General features: G+C 39.4%; 1 protein-coding gene across 2 annotated transcripts in view; it reads left to right on the plus strand.

Annotated features, from left to right (window-relative positions):
* Positions 1–14,693, plus strand: part of LOC307008708 (exportin-6) — a 33,486-nt gene extending 18,793 nt beyond the window's left edge. The window contains exons 14-25 of one of the 2 annotated variants that reach the window (XM_079631745.1): positions 96–188; positions 289–436; positions 1,552–1,698; positions 1,815–1,986; positions 3,413–3,568; positions 3,815–3,929; positions 4,010–4,088; positions 5,103–5,195; positions 6,047–6,208; positions 7,473–7,571; positions 11,270–11,500; positions 13,998–14,693. In XM_079631745.1, coding sequence (XP_079487871.1) covers positions 96–188; positions 289–436; positions 1,552–1,698; positions 1,815–1,986; positions 3,413–3,568; positions 3,815–3,929; positions 4,010–4,088; positions 5,103–5,195; positions 6,047–6,208; positions 7,473–7,571; positions 11,270–11,500; positions 13,998–14,099 — 1,597 coding nt within the window. In that variant the 3' untranslated portion in view covers positions 14,100–14,693. The remainder of the gene's footprint in view (positions 1–95; positions 189–288; positions 437–1,551; positions 1,699–1,814; positions 1,987–3,412; positions 3,569–3,814; positions 3,930–4,009; positions 4,089–5,102; positions 5,196–6,046; positions 6,209–7,472; positions 7,572–11,269; positions 11,501–13,997) is intronic. The other variant, XM_079631746.1, reaches the window with a different exon arrangement.
* Positions 14,694–15,782: the final 1,089 nt, after the last annotated feature.

A 15,782-nucleotide genomic window follows, 5' to 3' on the forward strand; every position in this document is an offset into this window, starting at 1 on the left:
TGAATTATTAATAGATTGATTGATGTTTGGTCAGATGTAAATGACTGAAATATGTGATGTTTAATTCTTGGTTATGTTTCTCCTCCTCTTCTCAGATTGGTGGAAGTGTCGTGTTACGGTTCTCAGATCAGCCTGTACGATGTAGAGATGGCGGTTCCTTCAGTGCTCAAACCAGATCTTATAGATGTGTAAGTAGTCATGAACTCTGTTCAGTGTGCTAGTTGATGCAGGTTAACCTAATTGAGAATAGTTTTATAATAAAACCTAATGAACGTCTCTGTTTTGCAGCCACGCGCAGTCATTGGCCGCTCTGCAGGCGTATTCTCATTGGCTGGCTCAGTTCTGCGGGGAAGTGCAGCGACAACAAGATCAAACGCAATTTGTGGATCTCATCCGGTCCAGCATGGACGCCACGACCCCTCTCATCAATTCCAAGGTCACTTGATTTTTATAAATGATAATACTTTAATGCTCATTTAAAGCAGAACACAGTCATTTCAAGTTTAAAGAGTTGAAGACATGTTTTATTAAATATATATATGGTTACTACTGATATTATACTATGTATAATTTCATACAATTAAGAAGTCGTCTCTCTCAGAGTTGTGAGATATAAACTTGTAAATTTGAGGAAAAAAGTAAGAATTTTGAGATAAAAAGTTACAATTATCTTTTTTAAATTATTATTCCGTGTCAGAAACTAGCTTACGAGACAAGTTACAATAGTTTGTTTAATTAAATGGCAGATTCTGTTTATTGTGTAACCAACATAACAATATCCATAAAAAAAGATTTTATGCAAAATGCTGGACTTCTAACTCTTTCCTCATTAGTGTTTTATTTTTTTAGTTGTCCGCTTTTTTGATGATTTTCACAAAAGTTTCATGGCCCCCAGAATATTTAGTTGAGTGAATATACCGCTTTATTCTAGCTTCATGCATTCTTTTTTTTTTTATCAACATTTGAATGTGTGTTCGTGTCTTAAAAAAAATATTTTAACAAAAAGCAGACAACAGACTAAAAAGGGCATAAGCAATCCTTTTATTGCTTTTTTTCTGCTCATTTTTTGCCTATTTTTATCTGGAGGTTCAGTACTCAATCAGAAGATTTTTATAATAGCGCCCCCTACCGTATAACAGTGAAAACACAGAAATCTGGATTATTCCACCAATGGCGGGGAAAGAGTTAATTATAAACATGCCTGAAATACACAGGGACTCTTATTTTGAAATGTATATGCTTTACTCGTTCCAGCTGTTCATTCAAACGGTTGAGGGAGATTAAATAATCATTCTTACAACCATCTACAACATAAACACCATAAAGTAAACATTTTCTTAATTTATTCAGCCATGTCTTCATAATAAGATTTTTAGAAGCAATGTACAATGCTATATATTTATTTGTGGGGTTGTCTTGAAACTGAAGAAACTTCTCTCGGCTGTGAGGTCTACAGTAGATTTTCAGATTAGACCGTCTTCTGTTTAACCAGTTCTTCTTCATTCTTTCTCTTTGATAAACTGTAACCCGCCCGATCTCCGTGTGTCACAGGTTCCAGAGAAGTTGCTGTTATCTGCGTGCCATCTCCTGGTCTCCATGTCCACCACCGTGCGACCGGTGTTCCTGGTGTCGCTGCCGGCGGTGCAGAATATCTTCAACCTGATCACAGAGAATCATAACCACAGATTACCTCAGGAGGTGTGTGTGTGTGTGTGTGTGTGTGTGGGGGGGGGTTATATTGGTCCGACAGTGTGGCACAGTTTGTACTTGGCTCCCTCTGTTGTGATGTAATGTTGTTGTTTCCTTTCCTCAAGGCTCACGTCCTGGTGTGTCGAGCTCTGTCCAACATGTTGCTGTTGCCGTGGCCCAGTCTACCAGAAGCAGAGCAGCAGTGGCCGAGCCGTTCGTCCAATCACGAGCGGCTTCTCAGCAGTCTGACGCAGCAGTACCGCCTCCTGCCCCGCCCACCCAACCATCACCCCAACAGTGAGTAACAGATTGATAGAAATGTCAAATACTATAATATATGTACCATTTATTTATTTATATATATACATATATAGCAGTGGTGCATTAAATTGATTAAAAGTGACTGTAAAGACATTTATAATGTTACAGTTTCTAAATAGATTTAAAAAGATTTCTATTTCATATCAATGCGGTTTTCAACATTGATGATAATAAGAAATGTTTCTTGAGCATCAAATCATCATATCAGAATGATTTCTGAAGGATCATGTGACACTGAAGACTGGAGTAATGATGCTGAAAATACAGAACAAATTTATGACAATACAGTTTATACACAATACAGACAAAATATTTCACAATATTACTGTATTTACGGTATCATTGATAATAAATGCGGCTTTGGTGAGCATTTACACTGCAGGTCTTGATGCCCAATTCTGATTTGTTGACTACATGCTTCTTTCTTTTTTTTTGACGACCAGCTTACATCTTTTTTTGTTTTCTTCTTTGTCCCATATTCGATATCTGCATTTACATTACACACTTGGTGAAACAACCCAAGGTAGACGTACTGACCCGGAAAAGCTTAGGCCGAAAAGGAAGTAAAAAAAATAGCACAATTTGCAGTGGATGCAGATTCAATGATTATACAAGCGTTCGCTTTCTGCACCATCTTTAGAAGTCAGCAAAACATTGGCCTCTTAAAGTGGAGGAAAAAGAGCCCTTGCTCAAAGTTATTTTACTTTGATATGTGCGTTTCTGTTGCTGTAATGTAATGTTGCTGTAATGTCATGTTGCTGTAATGTAATGTTGCTGTAATGTAATGTTGCTGTAATGTAATGTTGCTGTAATGTCATGTTGCTGTAATGTCATGTTGCTGTAATGTCATGTTGCTGTAATGTCATGTTGCTGTAATGTCATGTTGCTGTAATGTCTGTTATTGTTTTGGTCGGTATGATACTGCATGTTGCCAATTTGCCCATGTTCATTGTCCATTGCGCTCGTTCCTGTTGCGTGTCCTCAAACTGGCAACCCGGGTTAGTTTGCCGTCCAGTCTGAGGAGCAGGAGTCGGGAGAAACAACGATCTCCTATATTTGTAATTTGGTCTGCAATATTTCAACCACTAGCTGTCATTCTTACAGAATACCTTTAAGCTAGTCCCTAAAAAGCATGTTTGAGCTGTTTTAACTGAAAGTATCTTCAAATATGTCAGTGTCATTGTTTTGTCTGAATATTCACCCTAGTAATGTTTTTTTCTAAGGCACATTTATAAAATCTACTTAAATGCCCTAACTGAACTAAGGCGTAATCCTGGCTTAATCTAAGCCTTGTCTGTGAAACCAGGCCTAAACGATATTTCCGATCCCAAACTTTTTGAACCAGTTGTTCTTCTTAAGAGTATTTTCAGCATTGACAGTAATGTAATGATGTGTCCCTCAGGTAAAGCGGTGATCCAGCAGACTCTGTGTGTGTTGAAGGATCTGGTGGACAGTATATCAGGAGAAGCCACTAAATCACGTCAGATCTGTTACCACAGCCTGCAGGAGTCAGTCCAGGTCACGCTCGCACTGTTCCCTCACTTCATCCAGCAGCCAGGTGAACAAATCATCTCAGCATCAGCGTTTATGACCACCACTTCTGCCTTCTGTTGCTGTAATGATCTCTCTCTCTCTCTCTCTCTCTCTCTCTCTCTCTCTCTCTCTCTCTCTCTCTCTCTCTCTCTCTCTCTCTCTCTCTCTCTCTCTCTCTCTCTCTCTCTCTCTCTCTCTCTCTCTCTCTCTCTCTCTCTCTCTCTCTCTCTCTCTCTCTCTCTCTCTCTCTCTCTCTCTCTCTCTCTCTCAGATGTGACGGACGAGATGCTGAGTTTCTTCCTCACGCTGTTTCAAGCGCTGCGTGTTCAGATGGGTGTAGCTTTCACAGAGCAGATCATCCAGACGTTCCTCAGCATGTTCACCAGGTGACCTTGTCTTCCTCACGCTCACTCGTCATCACGTGTCACTGCGTTTACTGATGCTCACTGATCTTCATGTTCCTCAGGGATCAGCTGGCCGTCAGCATATTACAGGAGGGCAGCTCGGGGTCCAGAGTGGTTCAGAAGTTTCTCAAGATTCTGCAGGTAAAACCACTTTGTGTTTGAGCTTAAGTGGTTATTAACCCTATAAAGCCTACGGTGTCTCATTTGATACATGTATGTCTAAGGTCTAAATTATCAACAAGATAAAACGGTTGTACACAGTCTAGTACATGTCTTCTGTTTGATCGATAGTTTATAGTTTTCTAGTAAGTAAAATGCCTTTCAGTATATATCTAAAAATGTCCACCTTCAGGTCTTTTTGCTGTGAAATATTTACTGAAGTAAAAGTAAAAATAACTTCTTCTATTGTTGTTAGTAATATTTTAAGATTAACTTTTACTGGACTGAAGCAACTTGGGTTTACTTGATTATTCATAAATATTTTTCGAATATTATATTCTACATCCCTTTATCCACCCAATCCCTAAACTAACAACTACCTTACGAACTATTAATAAGCAGTGATTAGGAGTTTGTGGATCATAGTTAATAGATAGTTCAAAGTGAGAATTGGACCCTAAACTAAAGTGTTTCCCAAAATGTTAAAATGTAAGTATCAAATATGATACATCAGGCTTTTGAGGAACACTAATTTTCTCATCTCTGTCATCATTGTTTTGCATCATAAAACATCATTTAAATATAATTTTACTAAGACATTAATAGAGATATAAAGTGACAACTGATATTTGTATGCATTTTATGTAAGTCTGTTTTACTGTTATAAAGATTTACATTAAAAGCTATTATAATTTCATCCTACTTTTTGACCATATAAGTAACATCTGCATTAAATATCATATTTCTGCTCCGTTTGGGCCTCTGAGTAAAATTAAAGTGTTTTTCCTCCTTGGGTATTCTCACTATATTATCAGGCGATATGAGCCATAAAAGCCTGATGGATCATATATGATACTCACAAAGCACACGTACAAACTTTTATTCTCTCTCTAAAGGTTCAATTAACTCTTCCATTCAAAATAGTTTTTTCCTTTCTGACTTGTTTGATGTGTCAAGCATTAAAGGTTTCTATTCCTCTTTGCTTTATTGTCTCAGGTTGTGGTTCAAGAGCCTGGCCAGACCTTCAAACCTCTGTTACCCAGCATCCTCAGCCTTTGTTTGGACCAGGTTTACCCAATAGTGGCAGAGGTAAGAGACATGAAGTAAAGACACCGCACCTCAGAGTGCTTACGGTTAAAATCTTTCCCAGCATCATTTGATTTACGTACAAACAAAAAAAAAAAACTGCAACTGTGGTTGCCATAAATTTACTGTACGGAAGATACATACATTTTACTACTCGTTACCGTATATTTGATCACATTTTTACAATGTACTGATAATCACCATAATAACACAGTTAGCACAATAGAAAGTCACATGATAAATCAGACTTTATTGTAAATGACATGACACTAAAATGATGCAATAAACAAAAATAACAGAAACTGTAACACAACACACTCATAACAGAAACTGTAACACAACACACTCATAACAGAAACTGTAACACAACACACTCATAACAGAAACTGTAACACAACACACTCATAACAGAAACTGTAACACAACACACTCATAACAGAAACTGTAACACAACACACTCATAACAGAAACTGTAACACACTCATAACAGAAACGATACGAAGAAACAAAATTTACACAATATAATCATCATATATGTTGTGCCTCGCTGGGACTTCTGGGAATGAACGTTTACTGTTTTTCCTTGTATATTATACAGTAATTCATATTTTATTTTTTTATTTGCAAAAACATTTACATTACAATTACATGTGTGATGTTGAACTATGTAGATTTCCACCATATATTGTAAGATTTCAATAACTTAACCAGTAAACCAATTAGTTGCAGTATCATTCTTTTTCTGTAAAAATGACAAAAAAATGTATAGTGTAAAAGATTATTGCAACTTCCTCTAACGTTCTTCTTTCTGTACGCTCTTGTAATTGGCTCATCTTCACCTCTGTGTTCTGCAGCGCTCCTGTCCAGATGTGAAAGCTGAGATGTTCGAGCTGCTTTTCCAGATTCTTCATCAGAACTGGAGGTTCTTCTTCAAGAGCTCAGTGTTGAGCAGCGTCCAGAGAACCGGAGCGGAAGAACTCATGGAGAACCAAGCGCAGTTCACGGCCGCCATGCAGGTATCGACCGCACGTGTATCACACACACACACACACACACACACACACACACACACACACACACACACACACACACATACACATATACCTGACCTCAGAGCCTGAGTTACAGTCATACGGATAGAAGCAAGACATGATTCAAAACTGTAAAGCTTTTGTAAAATACAGGAAATAAGCAGGATGCCGTTTTCTGCCGTCTCTGTTTCCTTTCCGTGAACTTTGGACCCCGTCACAATGAACCGAAGCTCAGCAAATGTTTTCCTTTCGTTTTGTTAATCTGTATTTATTTAAGTGAAATAGTCTATATTTCGCATATATGCTCATTAGTTTTATATATTTAGTTTTAAGTGCGTGATGTGACGTTGTTTGAATTCATGATCTACACTGTTTGCTATGACTACAATGTTTGCTGGTCGAAACACAACAAGCTGCATTTTACCCGCTATTTATTTTCACTGAAATATAGGCCTAACTGTTTGACTGTTGGTGACATATATAGTATATCCTCGGAAAAACTAACGCCAGTGCATTGCGACTTACATACTTGACAGCTGAGCGCGGCATTTCACTCACGTTGGATTATAGGCTTTGGCTCTATCACATTTGCACAGTCTGTACTACCGTATATGAATTCGTGATTGATTGACTGGCAAATTAAAATATTTAACAGAACGATAAAATAACTTTATTAACCGGTTAATGGCCATTTCTAATAAGCGTTTCTGTTCAGAACGATTCAATTTGAGATTTGTATCATATGAGATTTTGGTCATATCGCCCAGCCCTTTGAGCAACTGTTTGGATATATTCATCGGCATAAACGGATCATTGTTATACAGCTCAACACAGTTGGTCTTTTTGTTTAAATCTTGTTTTCTTGATTTACCGTGAGTACCATGTTGACCATGCCTAATATCGGTCTAGCTCACTGCAGTGTTCAACAAGTGTCATGTAGTAGCCGCCGAGTGAACGCACAGAGTATTATAACAACTTTCATCACACTCAACCATCTGCAGAACTTAGTGGCACCGGTGCTACTGCGCTCAAATGCTCTCAAATCTTTCACTATAACCTGCTGTTTGGTACTGAAATCATAGCTGTATAATAATTATTCTGACTTTTTATTGTCTATAAATTATTTTGCAGTTCCCAGACTGTTACTCTTCTCTTACAATAAGATTCACAAGTTGCAGATTAAATAGCGGAGCTGGAAACGCTGATAATCGTGATTCTTGTGTCTGAGCGTCGTGTCTTTGATTTGCAGGCGTTTGGTCAGTCTTTCCTACAGCCGGATATTCACATCTTCAAACAAAACTTGAGTTACCTGGAGGTCCTGAACACCAAACACAAGTTGTACCACAGGGTAAGACACGCTGACATATGCTTACATTTGCTCAAATCAGATTGTGTGGAAATACACGTATATATAAAAAAAATTTTTTTTATATATGTATAGGACTTAAAGGGATAGTTCACTTTGAAATTAAATGTTGGTATGTTTTAGCTTACCTGAAGTGCATCCAAGATGTAGGTGTCTTTGTCTTCGCAGTAGTTTCAATTTTGATATTTTTAGGTCAAACCGTTCTTGTCTGTCAGTCATATAATGCAGGTATATAGGTACTGTCTCCAAAAGCATGCAGAGAAAAGTCCAAATAAAAAAATTCCCCATCGTAAGTGCACATTGATGGCCTAAGCTCGCGCGAACTCATCTGGGAGTGTTGAGTTTTCACTTATTCCCAATGTGTAAGCCTTCTATCTTGACACACTACTCGCTTTATTGTTCAGGTCAATCAAAGGCATACGTTGAGCCGTACAGCCAATCACACGCGTTTCTGCTGAGTTTAAAAATACAACGTCCAATCGAAGGCGGTTAGATTAGTTTCCGGGGAAGAAATCCGGTGTAAACAGATCACTTGGACGTGGTTGTGTAAAAGAGATAACGATAAATACTGTTAGTTTTATCACACAAACCGCTTGTTTCGTGTCTTAGGCCATCAATGTGCACTTACGATGGGGAATTGTTTAATTTGGACTTTTCTCTGCATGCTTTTGGAGACAGTGCCTATATACCTGCATTATATGACTGACAGACAAGAACGGTTTGACCTAAAAATATCAAAATTGAAACTACTGCGGAGACAAAGACACCTACATCTTGGATGCACTTCAGGTAAGCTAAAACATACCAACATTTAATTTCAAAGTGAACTATCCCTTTAAAACGTCTCTTCAAAGGAGTGTAAAAACACGGCTAAATACATTTAATGTCACAGAACTACATAAACAACTTTATATAATTTTATTAATTTTATTATTTTTTTACTAAACATTTAATTATCCATTGCCGGTTGGATGTAGTTTAACAAATAATTGTCGAAAGCAAAAATGCTACGAAATGCATCATATTTTGTGCACTAGAACAATTTTTTGGAATCAGCCCAAAATTAGAAAGAAATTATATTTCCTTCAGTGTGATCAAAGGGTAAATCGTGTGTGGATTGGTCAGTGATGTGGTGTGTGTGTGTGGATTAGTCAGTGATGTGTGTGTGGTTTGGTCAGTGGTGTGTGTGTGTGTGTGTGGATTGGTCAGTGATGTGGTGTGTGTGTGTGGATTAGTCAGTGATGTGTGTGTGTGGATTGGTCAGTGGTGTGTGTGTGTGGATTGGTCAGTGATGTTGTGTGTGTGTGGATTGGTCAGTGATGTGGTGTGTGTGTGTGTGTGTGTGTGTGTGGATTGGTCAGTGATGTGTGTGTGGATTGGTCAGTGATGTGGTGTGTGTGTGGATTGGTCAGTGATGTGTGTGTGTGTGTGGATTGGTCAGTGATGTGGTGTGTGTGTGGATTGGTCAGTGGTGTGTGGATTGGTCAGTTATGTGGTGTGTGTGTGGATTACTCAGTAATGTGTGGTGTGTGTGGATTGGTCAGTGATGTGGTGTGTGTGGATTGGTCAGTGATGTGGTGTGTGTGGATTGGTCAGTGATGTGGTGTGTGTGTGTGTGTGGATTGGCCAGTGATGTGGTGTGTGTGTGGATTGGTCAGTGGTGTGTGTGGATTGGTCAGTGATGTGGTGTGTGTGTGGATTGGCCAGTGATGTGGTGTGTGTGGATTGGCCAGTGATGTGGTGTGTGTGGATTGGCCAGTGATGTGGTGTGTGTGGATTGGTCAGTGATGTGGTGTGTGTGTGGATTAGTCAGTGATGTGGTGTGTGTGTGGATTGGTCAGTGATGTGGTGTGTGTGTGTGGATTGGTCAGTGATGTGGTGTGTGTGTGTGGATTGGTCAGTGATGTGGTGTGTGTGTGGATTGGTCAGTGATGTGGTGTGTGTGTGGATTGGTCAGTGATGTGGTGTGTGTGTGGATTGGTCAGTGATGTGGTGTGTGTGTGTGGATTGGTCAGTGATGTGGTGTGTGTGTGTGTGGATTGGTCAGTGATGTGGTGTGTGTGTGGATTGGTCATTGATGTGGTGTGTGTGTGGATTGGTCAGTGATGTGGTGTGTGTGTGGATTGGTCAGTGATGTGCTGTGTGTGTGGATTGGTCAGTGATGTGGTGTGTGTGTGTGGATTGGTCAGTGATGTGGTGTGTGTGTGGATTGGTCAGTGATGTGTGGTGTGTGTGGATTGGTCAGTGATGTGGTGTGTGTGGATTGGTCAGTGATGTGGTGTGTGTGTGGATTGGTCAGTGATGTGTGTGTGTGTGGATTGGTCAGTGATGTGGTGTGTGTGGATTGGTCAGTGATGTGGTGTGTGTGTGGATTGGTCAGTGATGTGGTGTGTGTGTGGATTGGTCAGTGATGTGGTGTGTGTGTGGATTGGTCAGTGATGTGTGGTGTGTGTGTGTGGATTGGTCAGTGATGTGGTGTGTGTGTGGATTGGTCAGTGATGTGTGGTGTGTGTGTGTGTGTGGATTGGTCAGTGATGTGGTGTGTGTGTGGATTGGTCAGTGATGTGGTGTGTGTGTGGATTGGTCAGTGATGTGATGTGTGTGTGTGTGTGTGTGTGTGTGGATTGGTCAGTGATGTGGTGTGTGGATTGGCCAGTGATGTGGTGTGTGTGGATTGGTCAGTGATGTGGTGTGTGTGTGGATTGGTCAGTGATGTGGTGTGTGTGTGGATTGGTCAGTGATGTGGTGTGTGTGTGGATTGGTCAGTGATGTGTGGTGTGTGTGGATTGGTCAGTGATGTGTGGTGTGTGTGGATTGGTCAGTGACGTGTGGTGTGTGTGTGGATTGGTCAGTGATGTGGTGTGTGTGTGGATTGGTCAGTGATGTGGTGTGTGTGTGGATTGGTCAGTGATGTGCTGTGTGTGTGGATTGGTCAGTGATGTGGTGTGTGTGTGGATTGGTCAGTGATGTGTGGTGTGTGTGGATTGGTCAGTGACGTGTGGTGTGTGTGTGGATTGGTCAGTGATGTGTGGTGTGTGTGGATTGGTCAGTGACGTGTGGTGTGTGTGTGGATTGGTCAGTGATGTGTGGTGTGTGTGGATTGGTCAGTGATGTGTGGTGTGTGTGGATTGGTCAGTGACGTGTGGTGTGTGTGTGGATTGGTCAGTGATGTGGTGTGTGTGTGGATTGGTCAGTGATGTGGTGTGTGTGTGGATTGGTCAGTGATGTGTGGTGTGTGTGGATTGGTCAGTGATGTGTGGTGTGTGTGGATTGGTCAGTGACGTGTGGTGTGTGTGTGGATTGGTCAGTGATGTGGTGTGTGTGTGGATTGGTCAGTGATGTGGTGTGTGTGTGGATTGGTCAGTGATGTGCTGTGTGTGTGGATTGGTCAGTGATGTGCTGTGTGTGTGGATTGGTCAGTGATGTGGTGTGTGTGTGGATTGGTCAGTGATGTGTGGTGTGTGTGGATTGGTCAGTGATGTGTGGTGTGTGTGGATTGGTCAGTGACGTGTGGTGTGTGTGTGGATTGGTCAGTGATGTGTCGTGTGTGTGTGGATTGGTCAGTGATGTGTGGTGTGTGTGTGGATTGGTCAGTGATGTGTGGTGTGTGTGTGGATTGGTCAGTGACGTGTGGTGTGTGTGGATTGGTCAGTGATGTGTGGTGTGTGTGTGTATTTCAGAAGCTGTTCAGGAACTCAATGCTGTTCCACTTCATAAATGTTCTTCTGCAAGTCCTGCTGCACAAGAGTCACGACCTCCTCCAGGACGACATCACGCTGGCGCTCTACAACATGGCGGCTGTGGATTTCCAAGCGTTTTACTCGTCCTTCTTGCCAGAGTTTCTCAACGGCTGCCAAGGCCTCGACCCTCACCAGCGCACAACGCTCGCCCGAAACTTCACGCCAGAGAGAGTGAGTGAACGTGACTGATGCGATTCATTCCTGAAGCTCGAATTACTGGAGTGTGTTTTACTGTGAAGAGCGGGAACATTTTCTGTCAGCCAAGCTTTGACTGGCAAACAAAATAATGTAATTGTTCACATGACCATAATTATATAAAAAAGAAGAGTTCTCTTGCTCTAAATATTAAAGTAGTAATATTTAAACAATACGGTACAAGAGGCTGTGCTGTATATTGTGAATAAGTCACGGCTGAAAGGCGTTGTTGTTGTTAGGCATGACGCTAGGCGGAGAACCTCCGTTCAGTCGTGACTTATTCACGATACAACACTAGCCTAGAGTACCTTATTGCTTTATAAAACGGTTGCCACACAATACAAATATTAACGCCAAAAATATGTTTTAGTGCAACTTTCATGAAGTAAAATCACTAAAAGCCTTCCTTCCGCTGGATAAAATAGTCCCTGACCGTAAACCGCAGCAGAAGTTACATACATTATTTCGCCACTAGATGGCAGCAAACACTGTGAGTCAGTCAGTAGAGAGACTTTTAAATTGAAAGGAAGAACTTGTTGTGAACACTGAGAAGCGAGACTCAGGGCACAGAAAACCCCTTAACTGTTGAAAGGACAATATATTGCAGAGGACATTCAAACGGATTTTTTTATTATGAATATAGGACTGACCAGAAGGATGATGCTGTGAATGTGAATTTACCGTCCTATTGAAGTATCAATATCTGTTTTGTAATTCACTGACAACCACCAATCATAGCAGTGATGAGAGTCACATGATCAATCAAAGCTCATCACAAGCAGTTCTTCCACAATAAAGTTAATAGTAATATATAGAAGCTGCACAGTGTCACACAAATATTAAACACCATCATGGTAACTAGTTTGGCAATTTAAAAAATGCAATAAACATTAATTCAACAACATTTAATGTAACATAAAACCCTAATGTACATAACTGATTAGAAAAAACTATGAAGAAACAGTTATTTCAACAAAAATACTTCAAATGTGAAGTGTCACGCAGGGAATTGTGGGAATGTCAATTTACGTTTTTTTCACCGTAAATTATACAATGAGTTGTTCTTTTCACTTTCAAAAACTGTAAATTTAACGGTATTTTACAGTAAAATTACATGAAATGTACCATTAGATTGATCACAGTTATTTACCGTATATAGTAAGGAAACTTTCTGTTAACCAACTAACAGTTTTTCCGTTAAAATCCCGATAATTTTTTACAGTGGTAAAATGCATTTAGGTCTAATCTCACTTACTCGATCTCTCACAATACTCTACAATGAGAACAAACATATGTTTACGTTGCTAAGAGTGGTTGCTAGGGGGGTTGTGTAGTGATACATATAACTGATGGGTGAAGCGGTCATAGTCATGTTTTATCGTGAATAAAACACAGCTATTGACCAATCAGAATCAAGGACTGGAACTAACCATTTTATAATGATATTCAAACAATTCAAATAACTGTTTTCTGTGTAAATATATATTATAAAATGTAATTTATATTTCTGTGATTAAAGCTTAATTTTCAACATCATTACTCCAGTCTTCAGTGTCACATGATCCTTCAGAAATCATTCTGATATGATGATTTGATGCTCAAGAAATAATTCTGATTATTAACAATGCTTAAAGTTGTGCTGCTTAATCTTTTTTATTATAACCTGTGATTTTAGGATTCTTTGATTAATAAAAAGTTTAAAAAAGAACAGCTTCTTTTAAAATTAGAAATCTTTTGTAACAATATAAAATACTGTTCAAAAGTATTTGGGTCAGTCATTTTTTCTTTCTTTTTATTTTTGTTTTGAAAGAAATTAATACTTTCTTTTAATACTGTTAACTTGATAAAGTTATTTAAATCTTTTTTAATAATATAAATCATTAATATTTTGAATAAATGCTGTTGTTTTTTTAACTTATTAATCGGAAATTAATCCTGGAAAAAGTATCACAGGTTAAAAAAACAATATTAAGCAGCACAACTGTTTTCAACATTGATAATAATCATAAATGCTTCTTGATCATTAAATCCGAATATTAGAATGATTTCTGAAGGATCAAGACTGGAGTAATGATGATATTCAGCTTTACCGTCACAGACATAAGTTACATTTAAAGTATAGTAAAATAGAAAACCATTATTTTGAATTGTAATAATATTTTGCAATATTTCTGTTGTTTTTTTCTGTATTTTTGATCAAATAAATGCAGCCTTGGTGAACAAACTTATTTAAAAAAACATTAAAAATAGTTATTTAAATAGTCCAAACTTTACATTTTTTATATAAATTAATTATGTATTTTCTCTTCCTCTCTCTCTTTGGTATTTAGAGAGCAATAAGACCAGGACATTAAGACCGGTTCTGTCAGATTAATAAACCCTGATTTGGATGATGTCATAGGTGTGAACCGTCTTCATGTTTTAACATGTTAGTCACTCACGTCTCTTCTCCTGTGTTTCCCGCTCCTCACAGGACCTGCCGTCGTTTTCTCAGGGAGTGTATCGTATCGTGAACGATCTGCGCTTCTACAGACTGTGCAATGGAAGTCTTCCAGCGGGAACATTGAAACTATAGCAGCGCCTCACAGCCAATCCACGGCCGGCTTCTTCTTGAGGACGCGCATCACTGCTTCAGTGGTCATGTGATGCCTTTCACACGGGCCAGCTGTGCTCTCAGTGCCGGCGTGTGCGGAGAGCGGCTTCTAGCGTCCGCTTGTTTTATGTTTATTTCAGAGATTTTACACGTTGCCAATGATCAAGAGGCCAAAGTGGATGTTCAACAGAAGCTGTCGAGAAACTCGTCCAACATCAGCCGATGCGGTTCGGGCTTCACTGTTGCGTTATTTAAATACGAGCAGTGCTTTCCCAATGACCTGTTGTTTTAAAAGGACTGGTGGAACTGAAAGCACACTTATTGTGTTGAAATGAACAGAGCGTTTGAAATGCAGTGTAGAGTTAAACGAACACGTCTCCAGACGCTTCATGTGATGTTCATACGGCTGTTGTTGAGTTCTGATGGTTTTAAAGTGAACGGGTGCAACGCAGAGCACTGAACTTTTCTTTCTCTTAAATGTCTGGTTTTATCGGCCTCTGACTCGCATCTTTTTCATATCATTCCATCCTGATCCAGGAGAAACAAACCTTCAATAAAGTTTTATAATGAAATACATTCTTTGTCTTTCTCATTCTGTTTACTGTATGTGTTATCTTGTTTTCACACACAGCAGCAATGCATGCTGGGAGCAATGGGTTTTAAACTATGCTGGCTCCCAGCATGCATTGTGGCATGAAGCATGTCACCATTGTTGAGATTTATATCCATATTATTGATGTCTGTGTGAGTCCAAATTTAAAAAAACTTCAAAGTCAATGTGCAGTCAGAACTACAATAATACACATATATACACAGAAAAACAGCCAGCCAGGGGGAGGCTGAACATATAAATATATCAAAGGATTCACAAACAGAAACAGTTTTAAGTGCTTTCTTATTGTGTGAATGATAAATAGTCTTTTAATGATAATAAAGATTAAAAAGTTTGTAAAGACAAAGTTGTCAACTTAAACTTTAAGTTGGCTTGAGAAAGCCGGACCATACAGTTTGAAGAAGTTTGAAGTTTAAAGTGGTTTGAAGTTTAAAGTAGTTAGAAGTTTAAAGTTAGATAGATATATTGAGAAACCTCGGTTGCTAGGGTGTTTCTAGTAGGTTGCTATGGTGTTTTGGGTGGTTGCTAGGTGGTTGCTAAGGTATTTTGGATGGTTGCTAAGTGGTTGCTAGGGTGTTCTAATGTATTTTGGTTGGTTGCTAGGGTGTTATGGGTGGTTGCTATGGTGTTCTAAGGTATTTTGGGTGGTTGCTAGGGTGTTCTGGGTGGTTGTTAGGCAGTTGCCTGGGTGTTCTAGGTGGTTGCTAGGCGGTTGCTAGGGTGTTCTGGGTGGTTGCTAGGCAGTTGCTAGGGTGTTATGGGTGGTTGCTATGGTGTTGCTAGGCAGTTTCTAGGGTATTCTGGGTGGTTGCTAAGGTATTTTGGGTGGATGCTAGGGTGTTACTAGGGTGTTCTAATGTATTTTGGGCGGTTGCTAGGGTGTTAATAGGGTGTTCTAATGTATTTTGTGTGGTTGCTAGGCGGTTGCTAGGGTGTTCTAATGTATTTTGGGTGGTTGCTAGGGTGTTATGGGTTAGTTAGTTTAAATTAGTTTCAAGTTTAAATTAGTTTCAAGTTTTAAAAACAAAGGTTGGGTTTTACTGTAGATTTAT

This window comes from Phoxinus phoxinus (assembly GCF_949152265.1).
Source record: "Phoxinus phoxinus genome assembly, chromosome: 1".
Taxonomy (NCBI): domain Eukaryota; kingdom Metazoa; phylum Chordata; class Actinopteri; order Cypriniformes; family Leuciscidae; genus Phoxinus; species Phoxinus phoxinus.